At 40.5% G+C, this 27,641-nt stretch overlaps 1 protein-coding gene across 3 annotated transcripts in view; it reads right to left on the reverse strand.

Annotated features, from left to right (window-relative positions):
* Positions 1-4,140: 4,140 nt before the first annotated feature.
* The window catches only part of npnta (nephronectin a), a 59,367-nt gene continuing 35,866 nt past the window's right edge, over positions 4,141-27,641 (reverse strand). For all 3 annotated transcript variants that reach the window (XM_087841731.1, XM_006787106.3, XM_035906368.2), the window contains 8 exons: positions 26,339-26,458; positions 23,262-23,396; positions 21,980-22,102; positions 20,284-20,706; positions 13,609-13,698; positions 10,440-10,538; positions 5,814-6,073; positions 4,141-5,671 (listed from right to left, as the gene is read on the reverse strand). In XM_087841731.1, coding sequence (XP_087697857.1) covers positions 5,561-5,671; positions 5,814-6,073; positions 10,440-10,538; positions 13,609-13,698; positions 20,284-20,706; positions 21,980-22,102; positions 23,262-23,396; positions 26,339-26,458 — 1,361 coding nt within the window. In that variant the 3' untranslated portion in view covers positions 4,141-5,560. The remainder of the gene's footprint in view (positions 5,672-5,813; positions 6,074-10,439; positions 10,539-13,608; positions 13,699-20,283; positions 20,707-21,979; positions 22,103-23,261; positions 23,397-26,338; positions 26,459-27,641) is intronic.

A 27,641-nucleotide genomic window follows, 5' to 3' on the forward strand; every position in this document is an offset into this window, starting at 1 on the left:
TAATTCATGACATTCATAATATTACTTCAGCACTGATAGATCCCAGTGACAGGTTTCCAAAGAAGAACCACAACACAGCCTGAGAGGTTTTCCCTTTAATTCAGTCAGAGGCGTCCTTCTCTTATTGTGTGCTTCATCATGTTATTTGAGAAAAGAGACAAACTATGCCTGGCTTTACAACCGTTTCTAGCGTGCGCGCGCGCACACACACACACACACACACACACACACACACACACACACACACACACACACACACACACACACACACACACACACACACACACACACGTGTGTTTGGGTTATTTCCACTTCCCTGTGGATCTCTTACTGTCTTGATGGTTTATCTCAATAAAAGGCTTGTTTGCTTGCCCCCTTGGCCTCCAAATAAGCAGCCAAGAAGTGAAATGAAGATCTTTAGATATCTCATAACAGGTCAGTGATCTGAAAGATGAACTGATCTAATATCGAAATCGCAGGCCTTATCTGAGCAAACAAAAGTTTGAGTCATTCGCTGTTTTCTGCTGTGTGGTGGTGTGTGTGAGTTATGGACACTGAAGGAGATTATCCACCATAGCCATTCCTCTAAAGGTCATCAGACTATTTTTTTGTTGTCTACCAGAGCGAGCACACAATCAAAGCTTCATTGACTCTGTAGTAAATTTCAAGGTGGCTTCAGTTACTGCTGCTATTGATATAATGAAATATGAAAATGCAAGGTGGAAAAAAATTCCACTGCCTGCTTATTGTGATTAAACTTCTCTAAGGCTACTTACCACAAAGAACACTTAAAAGCTTATATCAAAGCGATCGACCCACCTTACTTCATGGTAAGAATTAACTAGGTGCAGCATGAAGTGTAAGTGTGTGGTTTCTCACAGTTCTGTGACACAGTTATTTACAATGGTATTTGCATTAATGGCTGTAACTATGTACAAGGTTTGGTCTTCAGTTTTATCTGAAACCTGCCAGCCTTCACACACAGCTATAATGAAGCTTTGTGGCTGTATCATAAAACAGAGAACATATCCTTCAGTGTCTGTGGGGATTTGAAGTAATAAATCAGAGAACATGTCCTTCTGCTTCCTTTTAGCCATCTGCTGACTAACTAGTTGCTTCATCAAAGAAAGAAACTCTGTTCTCCCTTTCATCTAAAATTAATTTTGTCTGATGCATTTTTTTTAAACATCCGATTTCTTAAAAAACAACAACAACAACACCACAGTATTAGATTGAATCAGATTGGTTATCCTTTAATCTTTTAATTTACATTTTGTTGTATATGAATCTTGAAACACTTTTTTTCTGATGAATAAATATTAAAAAGTTTCCTTTTTTCATGTCTTACAAAATTAATTCCAAAGGTAAATAGTAAAGCCAAATAAAGTAAAGCTTGCAAGAAAGTAAACAAACTGATTCCAGACAGAAGTTTGTGACCTGCAGTAGTAATTGGATGCGAGTGTGAAGGTGGTGTGATCTTCATATTTTTATCGTTTTTCCAGAATAGTTTGAAATTCTGGGACATCGTTATTTTAAAGGTACCACATTGAGCTTTTACACTAAGCAAACACAGGTTTGTTTATTCCTGAGAAAAGCCAATCATAACACTCGTATTTCAAACGTCCTTTGTTTGTATATTGTTATATTTCTTCCTATTTTTCTTTTGGCTGCTCCCTTTAGAGGTCGCCATCATCTACTTGCATCTCATCCTATCGCTAGCATCCTCTTCTGTCACACAAACTCTCTCCATCTCCTCCTTCACTTACACCCATGAACCTTCCCTGAGGTCCGTCCTCTTTCCCTTTTGTTTGACAGCTCCATATTCAACATCCTTTCTCCAATACTTTAAAACGACTGGCTCCCGCCTGCACATGTCCAAATCATCTCTAACTTTGTCTCCAAACTCCTCAACCTGAGCTGTCCCTTCGATGTATTCACATTTGTTTCTTCTGCTCCCTTCCAATGAAAATCTGTCATCTGTCAACCTATCCATCACCATTGCAAACAAGTAGGGCTGAGAGAACATCCCTGATGTAATTACGCCCCACCTTGAACCCGTCTGCCACTCGTTTAACAATCACAATAAAAGTATTTAAAACTTCCTTAGATGTTTCAAACTTGTGAAATGTGCACTTTGAGTTGTTACACTCTCTCGTTCTCTTTTATTTCACTGCAGTATTGACATTTTCATTTTTATAGCATGACCTGCTGTTGATAGAGCTGTAACTGAACTGTGTGGCTGCATATATTACAGTATCAACAACATCGGGGTCATGGCCTGTATATGAAAGAGAGCCACCTTGATGCTGCCCTCTAGTTTTAAATCATTTTAAAGCCTGAATTATAAATATCAGTATGTTGGTCTTTTGATGCCCAAAGTGATAATATTTGTATGAGAGAGAGGGAAGTGCTAAGCTTAATTAGCAAGCCACAGACAGTATGGAGCCCCACAAAAAGTATATACTTATACAAAATGCAGTTATTAATTACTGAATAGTGGTAAGTGACATACTAATGAAATACAAAAGTGTCACTAAACACAAGTGGGGCACAGACTCACTGGACAGGCTGTTAACACAGTTTTGCACAGTTAGTCACATCAGCTGCGTTAGAAATTCTCTAAAAAACACAAGATGTCGAGCTCAATGACTCAAATTCATAGATACTTTTTCATCCATCAGTAAGGCCCTGCATGACCTCTGCTTTTGTGCTTCTAAATTAAGATAAAACTAAACCTTAGAAACATAATGTCTGGCCAGATGCTTAATCTGGATGACAGTACCCTGGTCTCCAGTAACACTGTGAGGAATCTTGGCATTGTTTTCACCAGGATATGTCCTTCAGTGTGCATATTAAGCAAGGAGTGCATGTAGGAGTGCTTGCTGGACTCCTGTAATAGTACATATCTGCTTGTTCACTTGTGGTCCCTAGGGTATTTAAAAGTAGAATAGGAGGCAGAGCCTCCAGCTTTCAGGCCTCTCTTTTGTGGAACCAGCTCCCAGTTCGGATTTGGTAGACAGACATCCTCTCTACTTTTAAGATTATTTTAAATCTTAAAAGTAGTTTAGTTTAAAATGTTACATTTTGACAAATTATATAAAGCATATACTTGGACTCTGAATACAGGGTCACCTGTCTGCTCTCGGCTGCTTTTATTCAGTGTCTCTTTCTAATTCACATTTTTTCATTCACCATAATTATTGATTATTATTAATCTAAAGTTTTCTTACACACCATGTCCAAATTCCTTTCCTTCATACCCAACAGCAGATGGCTGACTCTCCCTGGTTCTGCTGGAGGTTTCTTCTTCTAAAAGGCAGTTCGTTCTTCCCGCTGTCAAATGCTTGCTCATGGGGATCCTTTGATTGTTGGGGTTTCTCTGTGTAATTGTAGGGTCTTTCCCTTACAAAATAAAGCGCCTTAAGGCAACTGCTGTTGTGATTTGGTGCTATATAAATAAAACAATTAAAGGAGATGAAACACAGCTGAATGAAGCAATTACAGCTGGTGTTCGGTGTTCAGCACTTACCTCTTAATCAAAGTGACTATGTCACCAATGATTTTCCAGAACTTTTTGTGTGTTAAAAAAATACACCCTCAACACCCTTTGATATGCGATGAAGGTGTAAATTAGCTGCTGACACCAAAGTCTTTTTTTTTAAAGGCTGTAAAGTTGCATTTTAACACTGATGTCTTTGGAGATTGACTCACTTTTGGAAACAGCAGGCATTTCTGGATCTGCAGTTTTTGATATTTCCAACATGTTGTAATTTCTGAGCCTCTACTTATCCTCTAAGCCAGAGGGCTAAATTGTGTTTTTTCCAAATATTAACATTTTACCTTTAAAACTATGTTGTTTTGTAAGGATTGTGGGGCTAGGTGGACTGTATATGTAAATTAACTGGCTTAAACAATATTGTGCTTTTGTGTTCAGACCACACAAAGGATTTTACAATACAAGCCACATTCACAACCCAAATGCTCGCCCACACACACATTCAGAACTTTATTGGTTGCACTGTAAAACCTTTATTTGTCTCACACATCCATACCTACAGCTAATTTAGAATCACCTAACATGTCCGTCTTTGGAAGTAAGCCAATTTTGTTTTTTGTTGTTGTTTTTTTGTAAACACACCATTCAAATGTTGTTGTTTTTTATTTACATACTGGTCTGGATAATTCTGAATTTGGTGAATGCAACCATGCACACAGAAAACCTTTACAATGCCCTTCATTATCACATCATACAATATGCAACTATGTGCTTAGCAAGTTACAAACAGAGCTTTATACCATATGAAGACACATTTTTGGACACTTTAAACAGCCTTGCACTACACAAGGTTTTGATCTGTGTACACGTTCTTTCCTTAAAAGTTGAAATATCAACCAGCTGAAATCCAATCGATATCTACGTATGAATTTACATAACATATAAATCACACAACAAATGGGATTGTTTAGAGTATGTACACACAACTACATTTACAATAATACAATTTGTGAAAACCTAAAAAGGTGTTGGTGTCATCATCTTTGTAACAAACTGCACTTAATATAACAAAGCACAAAGTGTATAATAAAAAGTAACTTTTCGGTTGACTCGAAAATCGTACAATGATTCTGTTTTACACGTTTCAAGTATCTGAAGAACATGATCGCAGAGTTTAACCAACCTCAACAGGCAATAACACGATAGAAAAGATGCTAAATATCTGAACTTTCTGCGACCAAGCAGGTCTTTGAAATGCTGTGGCAACAAAAAGGACCTTTCAGACAAAGCTGTGCTATAGAACAGTAGCCGGTAATTAAAAAACGAAAAACAACTCACATTTGACCAGCAAAATTAGCGGTAAACTGACTTTTGGTGTTATGCTGTGGGCCTATATCAGATTGAAAGAAATCTGCATTAGAACCAATTCAATTTTGACAAATAAAATTTGTATTTTATGTACATTTTTTAAATCTCCAACCAAAAGAAATCTACCGCTTGTTTCTTCTTCTTTTTTTCTGATCAAAACAGTCACAAAATGCACCCCTGGCCACATGTTTTCACCATTAAGCAACTAAAAAAGCAATGGCTTGTGGTTAAAGGATCAAAGGAAAGCAAAAGCGGGCTCCCTAAATAAAGGAACAATCCTCTCTCCGGGAAGAAATGAAGTGAGCGTGGGCCTGTCAGCGGTGCGGCTGGAAGGCTGCCAGTGCTGTTAGGTGGAGGACATTTCCATGGTGAGTAGGTACATGCACACTTTAGAGTAATAAGGTGATGGAGTGAGATGGAAGCTGAGAGGACTGGGGATGTGCTGCTGGGATCCACCCACGAGGACAGGTTCGGTCCTTTTATTAACGGACAGCCGAGTGAGAGAAACCCACTGTTCTGCAGACGCATGATTTGTGGGGATTTTGTTTACACGATGGCTGAGGGGTTTAGGGAGGGATCAGTGAGTGCCCAGGCAGAGAGAGAGAGAGAGCAGGGAGAGGGGGGTCACAACAGAGTCCGTTCTCTTTGAGATGAGTTTCTCTCTTGTTTTCTTTCTGCCTCGCCCTGTTCTGTCAGTCAAAGTCTCCTCAGATTGTGCTCCTCCGTGCAGGAGCCTTTCCTCAAGGTTATGTCGTCCACGGCCATCTCTCCGCTCCTGCCTCGCCCGCGCTCCCCCTTCAGGATCACCTGATGAACAGCAGTAAAATGCACACTGAGGTATTCTTGCATAGGAGCAGGAACATAAAGAATGAACATAAAATAATGTTAGATGTTTAAATATTTTTACTTTATGAGAGACTCATTTTTTAATATTTATTGTTATACTTACACTTTCCAGGCCTGTGCCCCATAATGTGATCTGGGTGTGTCTCCAGCCATTTCCACCTGTTCGACCCCAGACTGCTGGACTGTACTGCTTTCCCTTCTTCACAAACACTTGGAGCATTCCCACATGGTGACCTGCCAGCTTGTGCCGGAATGACAAGCACAGATTGCCGTCATTCCAGGGAGGGATAAGGGGGAGGACCAGCCGCGCTCCTCGTCCAGTCCTCTTGTTTCCTGCTTCGGGTATCGTTAGGTAGCGTCCACCTGCAGATGCAAGTCACAGATTTTAAGTCGGTGATGACATCGTAGTCTAAATTTTCACAAAAAAAAAAAAGTAAAGACTGAGTTGTGTTGATAAGATTAAGCTGCATGAGCTTTCTGTGAGAAGGCTGTACTCTGAAACTACTTAATAAAATAATCAATGTTTGCAGCTTTGCAAACATTGTCATGTTGTTTATCACCTATATCACCATCAGTCTGTACACAGTGCAGAAAAATATATAAGCAAGAATCAGGGATTTGGTTTGAATGCACTTCAATTGAGCCAAACAAAGTTGAAAGACAGATCTGAGAGAAAATTTGTTGAAACAGACCAGAAGAACTAAAATGAACACAAAAATGGGCAAAACTCTCTTTCCTTTAGCTTTGTTTTTGGGATGCATGTGCATTTTTACTGCTACAGAAACTGGTTTCTATTTCACCATGTATACCATCACACATACGTGTCATTTAAAAACATTTTTATTGGCGTTATTTTCTAGAATCGATGCAAACCTCTGATGACAATGTTTCCCTAGTGGTTTCTAGAAAGCCACATTGTGTTTTCCTGTCACTTTAATTGCTGTCACTTGAAGAACAGTAAAAAGAAATATACACACCAGCCAATTCAATAGGTACACTTTCGAAACTGCTTGTTAACACAAATATCTAACCAACCAATCAATGGCAGTGACTCAGTGCTTTAAGGCATGTAGACATAGTCAATATGATCTGCTGAAGTTCAAACTGAGGATCAGAATCTGGGTCCTAGGACTTTTTTGTTAGGACTAAATGATGAGCTACCTGCCGGCTTTCGCAGCAAAACCAGTGGCTACAGTCTGTGATATGTATTGTGCCAACGGAAGCCTTCTCTACAGCACTTAAGGACAAACCTTTCCTTTTCTATCGCACATGGGACCCTTTTTTGACCCATCTGGACACCCCTTCTGCTCAGAGGTTGAAATTGGGCTTACGGGATTTAGCCTGGCAACAAAGGGACAATTGTTAACCTTTTTCATTGTCTATTACAGGGGTCGGCAACCCGCGGCTCCGGAGCCGCATGCGGCTCTTTAGTCTTTATTTTGCGGCTCCGGGTGGTTTGGGAAAATAAATGAGAAGTATTTAGCTGAAGTGTATTTTATTTGTGTTTAGTTCTTTTTTTAACTTGTAGTTCTAAATTGGAAGATTATTGTGATATTGAAATATAAAAATAAAATTATCTTATTATTTTTTAATAAAATAAGCGTCACACTCGCGGAAGCCGATGTACCCGCCGAAACGCCGTGCATTTATCGAGACTTTCATAATCCACATTATGTCGGTAGCTCCACCGTGAACTATGTTAAAAACAAACACCGCTCACGCCTCACAGATGACAGCTTACAGTCCTGCGTGAAGATAAAAGCCCCGATTTGCAGACCCTGTGCGCAGAGGTTCGGGACCATAAGTCTTATTGTAAACATATCACGGCAGACCCAACAATGTTTGCATGAACATGCTTTTCAGCATCTCTTTATTGACTGCTTTTCACACATGGTTGCTGTACGCATACAGCCGGCTGTAGCTTTTCAACAGCATAGATAGCACAGACTTGATTGCGGGTCCTGCTCAGGTGCGTCCGACTCCCCTGCAGTGGCGATGCAGACCAGGCCATTAACCAGGTAAAATACATATTTAGGCAGAATTTTGCAAATATCTTTTTCTTTTTTTAGCAGCACAGTGCTTTTTTTCCAATTACTTTTTAAAAGTCAGGTCAAGGCTCCAAAAGCCCAAAGGCGATATAAGGGTGGCGGCTCACAACAGTTTTTGTTTGCTACATGGATCATTTTAGTTCAGCTTTCCTTTTGTTATATTTCTTTAAGAGTTCAAAATGTGTTAATTACATAAATAAAATGTAATTTTCTCTGTAGCACTTCATGAATTTCATAAGCAACACACCTTAGTTGCTCTGTGGATTCTTTTAAAAAGCAGTTAAAAACTTTTCTGTTCAAACAAGCCTTTTGTTGATCTACGTATTTTATATTCTTTACATTATTTACATTTGATCTTTTACATTGTGTATAATGTCTATTGATTGTATTGTTTATTTTAATATTTGTGTACAGCGCTTTGTGACTGCCTGTCTGTGAAAAGCGCTTAATAAATAAACTTTACTTACTTACTTTAGTTGTTCACACAAAGCATAAAGGTAAAAAAACAATATATGCAGTGTTATCTTCATTTTAGATTTCAAAAAGTATTTGCGGCTCCCAGTGTTTTTTTTTGCGTGGAAACCGGGTCCACAACATGTGGAACATTGAAGCAGATGTACTACAGGAAACCGAGGCTACAATTCCCAATGGCTCATTCAAATTGGACAATAGAAGACTGGAAAAATGTCGCTTAACTCTCCATTTCTGCTGTGACATTTAGACCAGCGATCCAAGCAGTCAGTGAGTCGTTGGGTACTGGGCCGCGAGAGTTGAGGTTCAGGTGTGAAATGTATGGTTTTCAGGGTTTTTATCGGTTTTCAGCGTTATTTTGTTATCGTTTTTATCGTTAACTCAGTTTTTCTGGGTCTTTTCACGTGTGTTATGAATAAATCTTCTTTTTTCGGTACCGGTACTAGTTTTATTTTATTTTATCCGCGACACCTTAAAGGCTGGTCCGTGAAAATATTGTCGGGCATAAACCGCTTCATGGCGCAAAAAAGGTTGGGGACCGCTGATTTAGATGATAGTGTCAGAATTTGGCTGAACATCCACCCATGCTTTCAAACATGAAAGCATGGGTGCTGTGTTGTATCAATGGTTCAGGCTCGGTGTGATGGTCTGAAGGACAGTTTCTGGTAACACCATGAGCCTCAGCTTTCCTGCATATTGTTGCTGACCATGTCCATCCCTCTGTGACTACAATGTGCTCATCTTCTAATGTCTGCTTCCAACAGGATAACACACCATGTCACAAAGCTCAAATGATTTCTAACTGTTTTTTGAACAGTTTACTGTACTCAAATGGCCTCTACAGTCACCTGATCTCGATCCAGTAGAGCACCTTTGGGATGTGTTGGAACAGGAGATTCTCTTCATCGATGTGTAGCCAAAAAACTGCATCAACTGTGCAATGCTGTCATGTTTTTGTAGTGTACTTGTTTTTATTTTCCTGTAATTGTGGTTAATTTATCATTTAAAACAAACATGGTATATAAACATAACTGATACTTATGTTTCTGTGCATCAAAATCTCCAAAATACATACACAGTATATAAATAGATACTAGACAAACCCTTGACCCATTTATGTTTCTTTCCCTCAAAATACATCTAGTGGCCCTGGCAACTAGATGTATTTTGGAGATTTTAATTTATGCGTTAGTTAGTGATAGTTGAGCTACAGTTTTAAAAATTTAAAGGCGATAGAGCCTCTGAGTATTAGCTGATTAATGCTGATGTATTTTGCTTATACAGCATGTATGGCTGGTGTTAACTGCAGGGGGTGTATTAAGTATCTGCAGGCCCACAGAAGCTTTCTGCATAAATTATGAGCGCTCTCCAAATCTATGCCAATCCTCTAATGGGCATGAGTGTTTGCCCGTGGCTGTCGATCAAAGTACTTAAAGGGATGAACAGTAAATAATTACATGCTTCATAACGCACTGGGGATTTTGCAAAAACTAGGCAGACACACACACACACATATATGTACAGTATAGCTAAGCGATTATTTAAGTGTTCTGATTAACATTAGCAGTGCAGAGAGGTTACTGCAAATTGAAATGTTGTCCATTAAAAGGAATTTCTCTAAGTCAGCACTTAGCTTATGATTCATTCTAAATGATTTTTCAGGCATCTTAAAGGTCTGGGGAAAGAAAAAACCTTTATTGCCTTTGTGAAGGAGCTCGGACTTTAGCTGGAATGAGGCCTCATTCGGAATGTCTGAAAACACTAATAACGGCAAGACTAAACAATTTGCCAAAGGAAACCAAACCTAGTTAAACAGTTCCAGTACACTGCACCGTTAAGTCTTCTCACTACCCGTAGAGAGTCCTCTTAACATAATTCACTATGTCTTCTCCTCGTCTGAACCCACAAAGTAACGGTGTTGTATTCCTATTTAATGTGAGCCACAGGTATCCCTGATGGGTCACGTAATCTACGTCTCATTTGCATCGCTTTGCAGAGTGAAGCGCTAATCTCCAGAGGAGACAAACGACTTCCCTGGAGTGATTTCACCTTGACCTGTAATTGAGTAGAAGCTACTTAGATTGCCAGAGTGTGAGTTTGCGTGTGTGAAGCAGCACGGCTCATGTTATTTCTAGTTCCTGCCAATAAAACAAACACTTTGCCGTATTACTAACGTGTGACTGAGGAGAATCAAGTTGCCCTTCAATTACCTGACGGATCAGGCGTCGTCTCCCAGTGCAGGTCCCCGTCTTTGTCCCTGATCCAGCCACAAAGACCATCATCAAAGGAGCAGCTCAGATACCCCGACTCTGAATAGAAGAAAAAAAACACACACTTTTCAAAGAAGTGGAGGGCGCACACACTTGCACGGGGCGTCAGTCTGCTCTTTGTAATGCTTCACAGTAACCTTGCTTTTTTTTGCCTCTAACTTCCCCAGGAGCGAGAGGACTGCCGAAGCTTCTTCTGATGAACACGATGATACAATAAAAGCGCAAACATTTGTTGTAATGTTGTAATCTCTCTGAAGAGATCTGATGCACTGGAGAAAAATGAATTGGAAATGGAGCTGCACAAATTACGAGCAGAAGTGCATTCATCTATAAAAATAAGAAAAAAAATCATAAATATTTACTAGGGGTGCAACGATACTCGTATCGATATTGAACCGTTCGATACAGTGCTTTCGGTTCGGTACGCATATGTATCGAACAATACAACATTTTTAATTTATTTTATCAACTTTCCTTCTGACGGTGCTGTCTGTGTTGAGCGCTCAGTGGATCTGCGCTCGACAGTGCAGCCTAGGCGGAGTAGTCGAACACAGATTCACTGAGCGCAGGGCAAGCTAGCTAGACAGAAGTTAAGCTTGTTGCAACATGGCAAATTGAACCTCCCCCACCCTCATTCAGATCTGGCGTCTGGAACTATTTTGGTTTTCATGTGACGTATGACCCTGAAGGTAAGCGTGTCATGGACTAAAGTAAAACAGTATGTCAGATGTGCCACGCAATGCTCAATTACATGAGTGGGAACTAGTGTGTTAGCGCAGTTAGCTCGTTAACGTGTTGACGCTGTCCAGCCCCACACACGGGGCAATCCGCGGTAGCTCGTTAACGGAGATTTGCCGTGTTGTGGCGTTAACCTCATTTCAGATTAAGGCTGACAGCACTAGTGGGAACACAACGAATATGACTGCACATTTACCCGATAGCATCCTAGTGCAAAGACAAGTGGAAGCAGACAAAAACAACAAGCACGAACACAAACTACAAACTTTACCCGAGTCATTTAGACAGCCGTTAGCACATGATTCTCCTTATGGGGACCTGATATGTTTAATATGCTGCTGAGAATATAGCCCAGAAGAAGCGTATAGTATAGCTTTTATTTTGGAAAGAGCCATTTCTCTGTAATAAACTCTCTTTTCCAAAGATGAGTGATTCCTCAATCAGATACAGGGCTCGCAAAATCGCTAACCCGACGTCCCGGAGCTAGCGATTTTTCCAGTCGGGCTGCCCTGCTCTGCTCGTCGGCCTATCGTAGGAAGGAAAAATATATGTCAATGCTTTTGCATTCTTTCGGAAATGTAGCTGGGTAATTATGTCATTGGCATCGGTGAGCCACTGTCAATATGTGACATACTGAAATCGCGTTTGAATTTGCGCTTGTTTTTTGCTTTCACTTTGCAATCGCGAACTGTGTATAGAGAGCGACAGCACTGATTGGTGAGTGATGATAATTTGCGCACCAATTCCTCTGACATCGTCTTATCAATCGTTAGCTTACTATGCAAACATGACAAGTGAAATCTCCCGCAGCAAGCTTAAACATGTGAGAGGTTGATCGCGCAGAGAATCGCTGAGCGTTATGTGAGTGCGTGTGTAAAAGCAGCAGGATATATATTTTAGTTCTGCTGAGCCAAATAAGACAGGTCAGGGTGAAGAAGTGACAGCCAAAGAAAAGCTTACCACAAAACGGAAAAGTTATGACAAATCAGACTATAAGGCAAAAAGAAAGTGCAGCTTTATGGTTTCATGGACAAATGAATTTCTGTGGCTGCAATATGACGAGCTAAATAACCAGGTCTACACATTAGTGGTCCGCAGGTGCGCATTCGCTGTCAAAATAAAAAACGCGCACAAGATAAGAAGTTGCAACGCGTGTTTGCATACATAAGATTTTCAGGAGGAGGACAGACATTTGTTTAGAACTCTTAAAGATGTCGAAGAAGCTCCTTTAAGCAATTACTTTGGTGTTCCTCCACCTCCAAAGAAATGTCAGGAGTCCGAACCACAAAAGAAGCGCGTATTCTCAGAAAAGTGGTTGCAGGAGGTGAGCTGGCTTCAAACAAATGATGAACGCACAGAGAGGTGGTGCAGAATGTGCCGTGAAAATTTAATAAATGACAAATTAATAAAAAGGCATGAACATTTTGTGTATCGAAAAAATATCGAACCGTGACACCAAAGTATCGAACCGAACCGAACCGTGAATTTTGTGTATTGTTGCACCCCTAATATTTACATGAGCTGCAGGAACTGCTGATGTCATTGTGTTTGTAAGTGAACACAAAGACTACTGTTTGCATGCCTTGCATTGTAATTAAAATACATCGTGGTTACAACACAGCTGTAATATTCAGTGACTGATGATCTCTAAGATCCCAGTGATGATGCCCAGACAATAACATTAAGGCAACACAGGCAAAGCAGCTGCTGTAGCATGCAGGCGCTGCAGTACAAATTGGTTCGATGAAAATAACATCCATCATTTTGTCCCTGAAACAGGATTTCCAAGAAAAAAGAAAAAAAAATGCCAGTTCATTTTCTGAGCCAATGAAAACGCTCTGTGCCTGTGACACGGCGTATCAAATGATACACCCAAACCGCAATAAACACACAACAAAATCATTAGGCAATCTTTGCTGCATACCATTGACATCAATAAATCACATTGAGTAAACATGACAGGAGAAGCCATCTCCTCACAAAAGCTTGTTGTTGTGGGAACCTCCTTAATAACTCAAGTATTACGAAGGTTTTGGGCAAAGCTGTGATGTGCTTCAAAATGGTCAATTCATCATTCAAGCAGTCAAGTAATCAAGCTGGCGTAATGCAAAAAGTGGGAAAAGTCTGGCACAGCTTTCCGGGCTGCGAGCCATTATTTAAACCGAAACGACCAGATGTCATGTGTCACCCCCTGGTGAAGGCCCTATCAAAACACATCTGGTCACTGTAATACCTTCACCCTCTGCAGCAGCACTGCGGGAGATGATTGTCAGTTTCATTTTGGTCACGGTAAATGTGGCTCATCCATCATCATTCGAGCTCAATGAGCGGGGCTCTTGCTGATTGTCTCTGTCAAATGTGTTTTGTTTACCTGGGTCATCCTTGGCTTCGTCTGCCGTGTTGCCGAGCTCAATGTCAAAGTCGATGTCGAGGACTGTGTTGCCACTGGGGTTCCGGGGGACTGAGAGGAAAGAGACAGAGAAAGAGAGACAAAGGCTTAGATAAAGGATTAACAAAGGTATTATGTTTGTTCACTAACGTCTGCTTGTGGCTGTTATATCCCTTTGTTTCATTACTCAAAGGTTTTACACGGCGAAATCAATGTCATGGCTTAGCACCTCCATAACCAATGCCAGTCACATTTAATAACAGGCAAGATTCCAGAGACTGGAATACCTGAGAAAAACCTGTAGCAACACTAGAGGTCTAATGTGAGTCATATAGAGGAAAAGGAAGATGGCTCATCTGATGCAACATCTGAGCAAATGTTACGGCTGCACACCTAGCAGCTTCAGTACACGAACGTACACGAGGTACACAGCCTCTCCTTAAATAGCCTCTTTCCTTGTCCGATGGTGTCAACCTGACCAAAATATCACAGACTGAGCTGAGTCACTAAAGGTCAAGTGTGCGCTGGAGAAAAAAAAAAACATGTTTTTTTTTTTAGTGAGCAATGTTTTGACCTTTTTGTTCTGTTAGAATGATCACTGTCTGATTTTAAAATGCCTTTTGGTTGAATGGTTGAAATGTCAAAAAATATATAAAGTACAGAGATATCCTTATTTTGATATATACTGGGTTTACACTTGTCAGTGGAATTTAATGAGACAAATTATCAATTAAAATATTCTTAGCCTTCCAGGCTGCTTCGTGTGCGTTTGCTATGAATGAACTGTAACCTGCACTTGAACTGTCAAGCCCCCCCTAGAGTCCTTAATGTGTGCCCCCTCCCACTCAGCCTCTACACTGAAAGGGCTCCTGCACATGCTGGGTCACAACCACCTGGCAGATTGTGATGTAGTCTGTCAGTCGTAGGAATCTGAGAGTGCGGAGATCACACACACATACACACACCAGTCTCTCGAGCAATCCCTGGCATCCAGGTCTCTCTGTGTGTCTGTGCTTTTAAGGAACAAGCATCCCTATGAATTTGGTTGTAGAGTATATACCTATGAGTCATGTGAAAAAGAAAGGGCATTGTCTTTCAGCTCTAAGGTTTAACATATCACGCTCTTACTGCTTTACTGCTTTACTGCTTACTTGCTTTCTTTCTTCTTACACTTTTCTCGCTCACTATGTATTAACAGACCTCTCTGCATTGAATCATATCTGTTATTAACCTCTGTCTCTCTTCCACAGCATGTCTTTTATCCTGTCTTCCTTCTCTCACCCCAACCGGTCGCAGCAGATGGCCGCCCCTCCCTGAGCCTGGTTCTGCCGGAGGTTTCTTCCTGTTAAAAGGGAGTTTTTCCTTCCCACTGTCGCCAAAGTGCTTGCTCATAGGGGGTCATATGATTGTTGGGTTTTTCTCTGTATCTATGAAGCGCCTTGAGGCGACTTTTGTTGTGATTTGGCGCTATATAAATAAAATTGAATTGAATTGAATTGAATTGAACTGCTTCCAGAGGAATTGGGAGGGTAAAGTAGCAGCTCGGTCCTGCTAATCAAATGCACTTAATTAATTCATCATGAGCAAGTGTGAGCAAGGAGAAAAGACCACAGTAATGACCTTAGAGAAGCAACTGTTGCTCTCCATTAATCTGAGAAGGGTCATTTTCAAACAATTTGAAGTATGTTATTCTGCAGTGAGAAAGATTACTCACAAAGGAAAACATTTGTGAATAAAACTCAAGACTCTCCCAGTCTTCCTGGGAGTGGACATCCAAGCAAATTCACTCCAAGGTCAGATTGTGCAGTTCTAAGAGAAACTGCAAAAAACCCAGAAGCTGCATATTAGACTCAACTACCCAGAGTCCTGGTTTTTCTATCTAATCTATCTATCTATCTATCTATCTATCTATCTATCTATCTAACCACTAAGGATGTCTTTAAAATGTGGGGTAGAGGGGGGAGAAAAACATGGTTCTTAAGGTTTAGAGACAAGTGCAGTGTACTTATTCCTTTCTAGACACCATGTAGCTGCATCTTTTAACCGGCAGGTTAAACATCGCACTTCATCATCCATCCATCACTGTCGCTCAGTGAAAGCCTCACATCTCTGCAGCTTGCATTCAGAGATTAAGAGCCTTATTTAAGCCTAATGTACAACAATTCCTGACACAATTCACGGTATGTTTATATTCTGGGAAATATGTTTATTGGAGTTCTTGCTGACTTCGATGGAGGTAGAAGTGGCAGGCAACAACATTAACATGAAGAGGGGAAGCAGCGAGACACAGCTAGCCTGCCTCTCTCTGTAGTTAAACAAATGTGACTATTAGCATTTCAAAAGCTTACTAATTGGCAGTTCTGGCACTATGTCTTTAAACCTTATCCAGACAGAGTCATAACAATTTGTTGTTTTATAGGCATTTGTGTAGCATTATCATCATTATTTGGCTGGAAGCCGACTTCATGGTGTTTTGCCAAGCAAACAGCAGAGATGCTACGCAGGACAAACTGTTGTTGTAGTAAAAACCAAAGACACTGTCATTTTTTTTCTTTTATATTTCGCTTCTAACACACGTCGATAACAAAAATGCACAATTCAGATAAGCGTATCTCTTCATCTCAGCCTCTGCTCGTTATCTTACTGTGAGTTGATCACAGCTTTCACATTTTTTCTTAATGATTAAAAGGTTATAGAGACGAGGTTTTCTCGGGACAAACGGGTGACGCTCACTTCACGGGTCAAGACCCAAAGGAATCTGTGAAAACCTTTGAATTAGTTCCAACTGAAACGCACACCTGCACTCGAGAAGCAGCTGAAGTATTCTTCACGCCACGGGGCTCTTCTTCATTTTCATCCCTATTTCCGTCTAATTATTTGAATAATCACTCGGTGATGTCTCTCCTCCCCTCCTTCCCACTCTCTCTCATCTGATTCAAGCCATCCTCAGCAAGCTCTGATTTCTAGAACTGCTCTGCCGTAGTGCGGACTATTAGATTGATGTCTCCCTCAAGCAGGGCAGACAGGTGTTAAGGTAATCTTCTCTCCTCTTCCCTTTTTCTAATTATGTGATGCCATCTGGCAAGGTGAATAGGAACCACAGTATCTCACCTCTTATTCTGTACTTAGTTTCTCGGCATACATATTTTTGAGGGAGAACAGCTTAATGCAGAGTTTTCAGTAAACACTGTAATTTGCTGTGGCTACAAGCAAGCAAAACGCCAAAAGAGAGACACTTCTTGGAAATAAGCTTTATCGGGTCTTTGATACACAGACAGTATTTGTTAGTGGGATCAACTCGTTGCTGCTTTTTTTGTCTTATCGTTGGATTTACTGAGCACTGTCAACAAAATACAAAATTCCAACCAGGCCTATCATGTAAATGGTGACTGTTAAGCTCAAGAGAGAAAACCGCCCATTTCATCTGTTACATAAAAACGAGGATCGTGATTTCAGCCCTGAACTGCATATTTCAGACTTAACAGTGGGCGAGTTTTCTCATTAAGAAACAATTCACAGTTCTGAAAAGGTGCAGCACACGATTGGTCTGATTAACTCCTTTGTTAAAGCCAAAAAAAAGCAGTCTTACCACCTAACATTATTTATAATTCATTCTGTTATTTGGTTTGATTGAGAGTGTGATTCATTTTGAAGGTAATTGGTGTCAGAGTTTGATGCTTGGCCGAGAGCACTGCGTGACATGTGAATAACAAACGGTCTGGCTTAGTTTGTGTTTGTCACTTGAAGCCAAAAAGATAATTACCTTGAGAAGAGAGAGACATTCCTTCTCTCACCGTACAGTTTTGTGACACTGAGCTCATAATACTTCATTTTCTTGCAAAAAAATGGACATTATTGCCATACAATAGCTGCATTTTGAATATGGGTGTAGCTCTATTCAAATGGAAATCATTGTGAATTCCCCTATATAGGAGACTTAAAGGGAGCGTTCATGCCAGAATCAAATTTACATATTTTACCTGTGTGTAGTGCTTTTTATCGATCTTCTTTTCCCAGAAATTATAAACTGTTTACTCAAGAAAAAAAGCAAGTGGCATGTAGTTTGACTATTGAGGATAAGGCAGGGGATTTCTTCAAAACTGAAAACTGGCTGCCACTACAGGCTAGCTGTAAAACACATTAAGGTGACCAGATCCCAATAAAGTGAATGTGGAGCAAACACTGTGTTTGTGTGGGACAAAGTGGGACACGTCAACAACACTGAGAGGTTTTCTGAAATGTTCATATCCAATTTTAAACTAAAAATACACTAAACTGCGCAGGTCACCGGGTTGTCATTTAGCAAATACAAGACAAATATACAGTGATCATAAAAGGAAGCTTCAGTTTGTTCTTTTAGACTCGTGCAATAGTCTTTATATACTCCTGTGTTCTCTTTTATTTCACTGTTATTTCAGCAGCTCTTCTGTTTGGATGTATCTATAGATAGGATGACACTTTAAGCAATTTTTATCCAATTATGACCCACACATACTGCGTCACCTCACAACATATCTTCCGCCTGTGGGAAATGGCAAAATACCTTTAACAAAAACAGACAAAACCGCTTTTTTTGCAACAGCTTCTGTCATATTCAAGAAAATCTACAACGTTTGTGACTTTTTTGGGGACTTTTAACTTTACCTTCTTCTTCTGACTATAATAAGAAGTGTTTTCTTCATACAGACTGCGTAAAAGTGCATGCCCTGCAGAACTAGTCAAAATATGGCACATTGTCCAAAATGTGGGAAGGGGGGAAACAGTGGGTAACAAACTCCCGCTCCAGTGTATCTTAACTGGTCTTGAAAGTGACCTCTGAGTTTTGAGTTGAACCATTTTGAAGACTTTGCAAATGGAAACTTTGAGATTCAAATTTGCTGACATATCTAAACTGTCATGTTGTTAGCTGGAAGATGAACTTTATACACCAGCTGCCAGCTGCTGTTTATGGTAATATATGAAATCTTGATGTGCGAATGCAACAACTTAACCCCTTAATGCCAAGTGGATCGCATTTGATACGTGAGTTTTTGTTTTTTACATCATCAGTGTAATTTTTCCCCCTGAAAAAAATTAATAAATTGCACAGTACATTTTTAAACAATACACTGCAAAAACAAAAACTAATTAAATTAAAAGAAAACACACCAGATGTAGCAAATGTGATACAAATTAAAAGATAATTCATGCAGATTTCATTAATTTATTTTTTTCATTTGCCAGAAGCTTCTATATGCATTAAATAATCATGAAATAATTGCAAGAATTGTTGTTTTATACATATATCTATCTATCTATCTATCTATCTATCTATATATATATATATATATATGGTTTGTTTTGATTTGCATGGTGGGTTACAGAGCTGATGAAGACCCATGGTGTAAATGAGCAGTTCAGCTATAAGGAAACCAAAAGAAAACAGGGTTCATTTCATAATCACAAAGCTGAAGCTGTTAATGTAAATGCACAGGTGCTTATAGAGTGCTCTTCTGAACTGAGCACTCACAGCACTTTTCATTACAAGAGTACCCAATTATACACAATATATTCACGCAGAGCTTTATTCTGTGTCTGAGCCCCATGTCTCACATTCATGCACTCACATACTGATGAATGCTCAGTATCTTGACCAAGGGTGCTATACAGACAGGAGGAACCCGGGCATCAAACCACTGACCTTACAACTGCTGGAGAACATGTTGAATCGTCCTGAGCCACAACCCCAAGGTAACAAACAAGGCTTTCCTACATGTTCAGAGCAGTTAAAGCTGTTCCATCCCCCCAAAAAATACATTTATAAGAACAACGTGTAGTTCTATATGTGCTATGTGAAAGACTGCATCACCTGTATGGAGTGTTTAAGCTCACTGTTTTTGTTCTGCAGCCCACAGCTTTACTGTTCTGGTTCAGTTTTACTGCCTCTAGTCAGCCTTGTTTTCCAGACACAGCAGCTGTTCTCAGTGAAAAAGCTGTAAACACTCATTGTACACTACCTGCCCTGCAACAAGCAGCAATCACTCAAAATAGCAGCTCACTGCTGAACATTGCAGAGCATTTAGCAGCTCAAGAGCCAGATTTTTTTTCTTATATACATCAAAACAGATTAGTGGACGCATGTGGAACAGACAAAGAAACACCTTATAAGACTCTACAGTTGGATCTAAATATGTCTTATGTCACTTGATTTCCTGATGAAAGTGTCCCTCACACAACACAACATCAATCGTTTTATGACTATGTTTGGATAGTGAAGTGTAAAGGGGGTCATTTTAATAAGCAGATGTCTTCTTCATTTTGGGAGGACTGAACTTGTTTGCCAGATAAAAAGAAAAACACACTTAAAGTTAATACTGATGTTGCTCTTTGTGTGCCAGATGTGTAAACAAACAGCTGCCTGCTAACAACTGTACGAGGTAAAAATGTAAATTTTGTGCTTACGGCTTCCTCCAGTAAACATCTGGAGGAAGCACATCAAACAGTTGTGCTTTTTTAATATTTCATGTGTATTCACTTAAGAAAAAACAATATCTATACTTATAACTCAAAAACTTTGAGTTGTAAGTATGTATCTGAAAAGGGGAGGAAGCTGTCACAATGGCTTTAAATCACCTGTTGAAACAAAACAACACCGTAGTAAAGCAAGAAGCCTCTTACTGTGAACATCCCCTCTCTGCTTGGTGACCTCCTTCTGGATGGTATTGTCCACTGGTGTGACCGGTGGCAGTGGGAAAGGTGGTCTGGTGGGAACTGCTGGCCTTGGGATGTAGGGTTTGCGAGTGGGTACCGGTGGCTTTCGGGTGGGTATGAAGGGCTTTCGGGTGGGTATAAAGGGCTTTTGGGTGGGTATGAAGGGCTTTCGGGTGGGGACCAACGGCTTGTGTTGCGATGGGGTCACCCTCAGGCGGGGTGCCTTGGTTGTAGTTGTGGTGGTTGGCGGCAATTTAGGGAAGATGATCTTTGGAGTGACTGGTGGGCGAGTGGTGGTGGTCCTCTGCTGATCCAAGTCTGGGATGTGGTTGTGATGATTTGGAGGCACTTTGCCTGGTCTCGGGGGGTCAATAACCACTTTAGGGATGGCTGAAATAATAAGAAAATGCAGATGGAGCACTGAAATATGAGCACTTAAGAGTTAATGAGGCATACATTTGCAGACTAACTGCAATTATTAGCCTCACTTTTTTGAAGAAGAGGGCTTTACTTCATCTACTGAGACTTCTGATAACCATTACCTAAATGTTAGCACTCTAAAACAAATTGGGTGTCTCCAATCACACTGAAAGCAAAAGCTCACAGCTGCTAACGAAGCTCATTTGCTCACAGTTACAGGACTTCACAAGCTGAACCATTAAGACAGCCCACGTTCAGTGAACTCCTGCTCTTTGAAAATTTATCTTGCTTTCTTATGTCTTTTTTATCTGTCCGTGCGGTCATCTTGATTAGTAATTCTTTGTATACTCATAGCCAGAGGCTTCGCAGCATAAGTCTAGAGCTGCTTGGAGTGTATGGAATGATTTCTGCACTAAGTCAGGCTGCTGTGCCCCGAAGATCACCCTCGCTCATGTCATCAAAGCTACACCGCCTTTTCCTTTGTGGCTGCACACATTGTCCAGGAGCAGAGACACAGATTGGGGGGTTGGCTTTCTTTTTTTTTCTTTTTGGAGGGGGTGATAGTGGCAGTTTCCTAAGGATTTCATGAGTGAAGAATGAGAGTGGACAAAGGCAAAAGGTTTGAACTCTGTTATTGCCTTTTCAGGTTGCAGGCGACTTTGATATGTGATACATGAATAGGATATTGCAACGTGACTCCCTGAGCACTTGCGGCTCACACCCTTTGGGCAGGACGGTGGGGTGAAGTATATGCAGCAGGTTCCAACTTTGCTCTGTGGAATGCCACATGAGTTGCGCCTGTCCATTGGTTAAATAACTGTGGAGAATAAACGACTCTTTGTCCACTGAGCTGCTGTAAAAAGTGCAGACACACACTGTGATGAACTCTGTGTCAGTAAGCAGAATGAGACCAACTAACAGATCACAACAAATCACAGATGATGACGACTCCTCTTTGTGTCCTTATTACCCGAGCCGCATGTCAAAAAACCAAGTCAATCTGGGCACATGCAATAAAGGGGCAGGGTGAGTCAAGTAATGACTGACAGCTATTACAAAGAAAGGAATTTCAGTCCAAGCTTTGTGCTTGCAAGCCTATTTCTTCCTCTCTCCCTGCTTCCCCCCCCCCCCCCCCCCAGCACATTTTTAAAGACACAGGCAAAGAAAAAAGCAAAAGAACCTGAAGCCCTGTTCCTTGTTGCTAAACTGAATATTAGTCCCGGGGTTTTCTCTCAGGACTTACGTTTACAGTCGTGGCCCATCCCTCTGTAGCCGTCTTTGCATTTGCACTTGTATGAGCCCGGCGTGTTGTAGCAGGTGGCAAAGCTGCTGCAGTGGCTTTGACCTAAAGAGCACTCATCCACATCTGAAAGATAATGGAAGCATAACAACATTCAGCTCCTGGGTGCAAGTGCAGAAAGCTTAAAACGTAAAAGCAGAATATCAAACGCTAATTGCTTCACATCCACTTAAAGGAAGCTTCAAAATTTATGTTGTACCGTTAGTGAAAGAGTTCAAGTGGATAATAGTCGACCTTTTATGAATACCGGAGAAAAAATCATCATGAAGGTTGTTGTAAAAGTCCTCCCCAAGATACAGAGATGTGTCTTTTAGACATTTAAAGAGCACCTGCCAAGTTGCTCTTGGCCGTTCTTTAATCTGATTAACTTGATCATTTTATTCAAAAGCAGATAAAATAGGACAGGAATTGCGATAGAAGCTAATCTGTATTTGTTTTTCACATTTTTGGTGGTTAGAATTCATAAGCATGATACTAACAATTAAAAATCCACCTTTTGAAAGTTAAAAGTTTATTAAATTGCGATATTACTAAGTTTTTTTAATCTCTGTTTTTCTTTTAGTTGAAAAATACAGTCATGTGAAAAAGAAAGTATGGACTTACTGCATCCATGCACCTTGCAGTCATTGAGTCGGCCATGAACTTCTCTGTGTATCAAAATATTCTAAAGTTAAATGTGAGGCCATCTGTCTGACAGCTAAAACTGAAAGATGCAACGGGAATATGATCCAGAGTTGCAAAGGCAAGACTCCTCCATAACCATGTGAGATATGGTTAATTGCTTGTACAAGTTACATTTTAAAATGCAATTTTTCCTGTTTTTTGTTACTGCATTGTTTTCCCTTTGCAAAGTATCTACTGATGTAGTTGTTACACGGAATCATGTTTTTTAAACTAATTGTTTTACAACCAATTAACCTACAAATAGAAAATCACAACGGGCCTGCTAAATGAGAGATTGGTTGAAAACCGCATCAAAGCATTAAATTAAAATACTAAAGCAAAGCAGAAGTTTGTCCCATTGTAGTATCAAACATGGATTTCTGCTACTCATCTCTGCATGCGTGTTTCTTTTCTTTTCATCGGGCTCCTTCATAAGCAGTTCAAAACAAAACGTGCATCACTAAAAGTACCTCGGCTTAAATTCAAGCCACCTCAGCGCACCTTTGACCTTTGTGTGAGTATTGCCAGTCGAAGCCTCACAACAGAGGCGCTGCCACAGTACCTATGCACTGGTATTTTCCGTTGATGTATTGCAGGTCGAAGCCTTCGTGGCATTTGCAGATGTAGCTACCAAAGGTGTTGATACATTTCCTGAACCTGGGACACACTGCTATCCCTGCTGCACACTCATCCACATCTGCAAAAGAAAGAAGATTGAGAAATTGAGGAAAATGCTCAGATAAATGTCTATAATGCATTATATAAGAAGTGCACTCAAAATAAAACAACGTGATTAAAAAAAAATTTGAGATTATAAAGCATAATTGAATCTAAACTAAACATTACTATTCATGCCGGAACACATGTTCTTCATCCCTGCTTAGTATTCATTTATGAACAAAGCTCCTTTTACATTCTGCTCAGCGAGCGGAAAACAACACACACTAGCTTGTTTCATTATTTAAAGACTTTTTCCAAGTGTCTCTGTTGATCACCTTTACAGGCATGTGATCATTAATATTTAGACGCTGGGAGCCTGAAAGCTTCGCCTTAAAATCTTTAATTTATTTTCAGCATAATGCAGCTGAGGTGCTCAGAAACTGTTGTTTAAAATAACCTTAAAAACACTAAAGTCACCTGGACCAGCTGGGAAAACAAGCGAGAGCGGTGAGTGGGCCGAGCTCTTCCCATCCCATTAACAACTACTGCTGAGGGTCTCATCAGCGAGGATCTTAATCCCAAATTGCTTGAGTGGAGCTGCTTAATGGCCAACAGTTGTGGATACATCACTGCCGTCACAGCAAGGGCAGACGTGGATTATTATATTTGAAATCACAAAGTAAAGTAACTGCACCTTTATACAGAGTAAAAAGCAAATCATGTTTACCCCATTTTCACATTCACAGATTCTATATCAGCAATGTTTATGTTTTAAAATGTGCTGAAAGTGACAGCTTCTGTGAGAAGCCGACTTTAATCAGATGGTGTTTCAGTCAAATTCTGTCACTGAGCAAAAACAAGTCGATACCTTCATCCAGTGAATCGTGAGACATCCTTCTTCAAGGATTCCCGGCCCTTTTAGTAAACAAACACTGAAGCGTGTGGAGTTTCCTAAAACAGCTACAGTGGTCCTGCTGGAGCTATTATGTTTACATTTTGTACCAATTCATGCATTTCAGTCGCTTCCAATGATTAAAAAAACCCAGAATGGCTGATGGGATGAATATATATGGTTTATAATGACTGATTCATACAAACTTGTACTCATTCCTGTTTAGTTTACAGAGAATTAGTTCAACTAAAACATCCGACACACTACGACGCGCCGATCGCAGCGTTCGTGCACTTTGAAACATGTATGAGAGCAAAGCTACAGATATGAGCAGCAGTGCGCTACGATCCCATTTCCACAAAAGTTGCAACACTGTGTGAAGTAGTACAAAGGGAATGCAAGATTTTCTAGTCATCCCAGTGCTATATTTTATTGAATATAGTACAAGTACAACATATCAAATGGACTTTTTAAGAATATGCGCTCATTTTGAATGTTAAGTGCTTAAAAAACACAGATTTGACCGACAGCGTTTCATCATCTCTTCCTCATTAAAAACCAATAACTGTAGTTTTTAGTGTGAGATGTTTCTCATGATGTTGATATTTAGGCCTCCTTTGTTTGTTTAGGGTTTTTTGGTTTTTGTTTCATGCAGTAATGTGCCAAATGGTTTCAGTGGGTTTCTGCTGGCAAAATGTATCTTAGGATTTTCTTGGTGAAATAAGAAATTTATTTATTTTTATTTATCACTTTCCTCATGCTGAAAAATGTCTTCAAATGTCGACATAATATTGTTTCAAAACTTGTACACAGTGTCCTGTATTAATGGTGCCTTTTCAGTTATTTATGACATATGCGTTAATGCCAACACCCCATAATACCATCATAACTGCTTTCCTTCCTAGCCTGGAGGACACATCATTTCCAAACTCAAATTTTGAATCGACAGACCACAGGGTACTTTTTACTCTTTACCTCAGTCCACACTGAAGGAGCTCAGGCCCAGAGGGTTGTTTATTTCATGCTACAGTTTTCACTTGCATTTTGGGGCGGCAGCAATAAACTGTGTCTACTGACAATGCTTTTCAGAATTGTTCCTGAGTCCATGCATAAAAGTGTCTGTTTTTAATGCAGTGGTGCCTGAGGGCCTGAAGCTCACGCACCTTTTGTTCATTTTTGACCTCTTACATCTCTTACATCAGTAGATTTTGTAATTTTACATTAAGAAAGTGGTTCTTAACTTATTGAACCACTTACAAATTCAGACTTTCACACCCTTCTCCATTTTTACATCTGACAGACTCATCTTCTCTTTTTATATCCAGTCATGCTACTAATTAACCTCATTAGCTGCCAGATGCTTCACTTCAGTCTCTGGTTCCTAGATGGAATCACGTCCATGAGGATGATTATAGAGCTTCCATAAAACTCTCCACGTCCAGAGTTTACTGTCGTAACACCTGTGGTAGGCAAAGGGTTCCGTCCCCTTCATAATTCTTCATGATTCATGTCTGTGCTATTTTAGAAAACCACCCCTTTAGCCGCCCAGCAGTTAAGTGGCCCTATAAGGCAGCATAAAGGGGAACAGCCTCTAGTGAACACCCTGTGTTTAAACCTGACACAGGTTAACTGCCTCAACTGCCCACCTCATCTGTTAAGGTACCCCTCTGAGGAGCAGTGTCACATAAAATTGGCAGTAAAGGCAGATATGTGGGATTCCCTCGATCGCATTCCTGCTGTAAAAGCAACAGGAAGCAAACAGAACTTGGTCGAGAAGGACTGACGATGAAATCAAAGTTATGCGCTGTGAAGCAATTTGGATGAATTCAACTTTGATGAGTTGTTTGCTTTGAGGATTTGCGTTCGAGTGGCTAAACTGCATTTGTTCTGCCAGTTTCTTTTCTTCCTTTGCCAAAATAGTTGCCTTTGATTAGCAAATTTAAAGGCTGAGAAAAACACACAAACACATACTCACACACAAACAAAAAAAAAGTTATATTTATGAGGATTTACATGCTGCAAGTCGCTCACAGATAAGAGTAGCTCAGCTTTCAGGCATGTGGAGATATTTTAAGACCAGGACGTACCCACACAGGTTCTCCCATCCGGAGCCAGCTGTAGCCCTGGCGACGGACACTGACATCGGACCTCTCCTTTCAGCACCTCGCAGCCATACTGGCAGTTGGCCATACCACAAGTGCGAGCGTCTGATGGGTAAAAGAGAAACACGGCACACATTAACACACACTGGTGCCACTGGGGAGTACAAAGGGAGAAGAGTTTATGCCATTCTCACCTACACTTTTTTTCCCTCACACCAACACACACACGCGCGCACGCTTCTTTTTCCTCCAGCCAATTTATAACAGCCAGGCCACTCGCCTGCCTTTTCTGATATTAGCCAGCTTGACCCTGGGGTGCTGCCAGCGGCACAGCACTCACTCTGCCATTATTAGACTTCTCTGCTGTGCAGTTGCCATGTGCTCACACCTTAGCTCCAGCAATCTTCCCCCTGCCCACTTTTATCCTTTGTTACACCCAAAGATTGATAATCCATCTCCCCCGCTCGATATCAAAGCAACAGCATGAGGCGTGAGTGTTGTTGAGACGTGCCGGGCAGATCAAGAACTTCCAAAAATAATAACGTAATGAAACAGATTTTCTTTGGCCTGTCTTGATAACAGTGGACTCTAAAAAGGAAATTAAAAGTGAGGCTTTTGCTGCCACTGCGACTTCAGCTGCTGCCGGCACCCTGGAGTAGAGTCTGATGACTGAGGCAGGCCGGGCTGATTAAATGCTACAGTGATCTATTGATCAAAGGGGAGAAAGGAGGAGCAGCAAGGTGTTTAACGGCATCATGCTATCATTAGACAACAACACCTAGGATAATTTCAGATTGCCTCAAGTATTACGCGATTTAGACTTTAAAAGGTGGGGAGTGAATTTTCCCCTCGTACAAAAGAACTAATTAAAAAGAGGTATCGGGAGTCATAGTCCTCAAGTGGAAACGTGCAGGGAAAATAGTTATCAGGTGGGAAACAGAATTTACAGGGAGACATGTTCAGGCATCAGCTCACATTCTGTGGACTACCTCGGGGCAAACAATAAAAAAAAACCCTAAAAGAAAATGTGCACATTCACTCAAGGGTCTGTAGATTGTGTTTCTTTCATATTTTTCATTTCAGCCCTCAAAGGGTTCTTCACAGGGGTTCTTTAGTCTGCAGAGCTACCATAATGAAGCAGATCAACACGGTGTTTTAATCAAAACAGTCTATCAAAGGATTGTGAGGCTGCTGTCAGGGGTACGAGTGGGAAATACATTTCTTAATGATATCAACACTGTGTCCTGTAGAAACAAATGGATACATACAGTGAAAAGAGGAATCCTCC

The sequence above is a fragment of the Neolamprologus brichardi genome, chromosome 6, assembly GCF_056152115.1.
Source record: "Neolamprologus brichardi isolate AB-2024 chromosome 6, ASM5615211v1, whole genome shotgun sequence".
Taxonomy (NCBI): Eukaryota; Metazoa; Chordata; class Actinopteri; order Cichliformes; family Cichlidae; genus Neolamprologus; species Neolamprologus brichardi.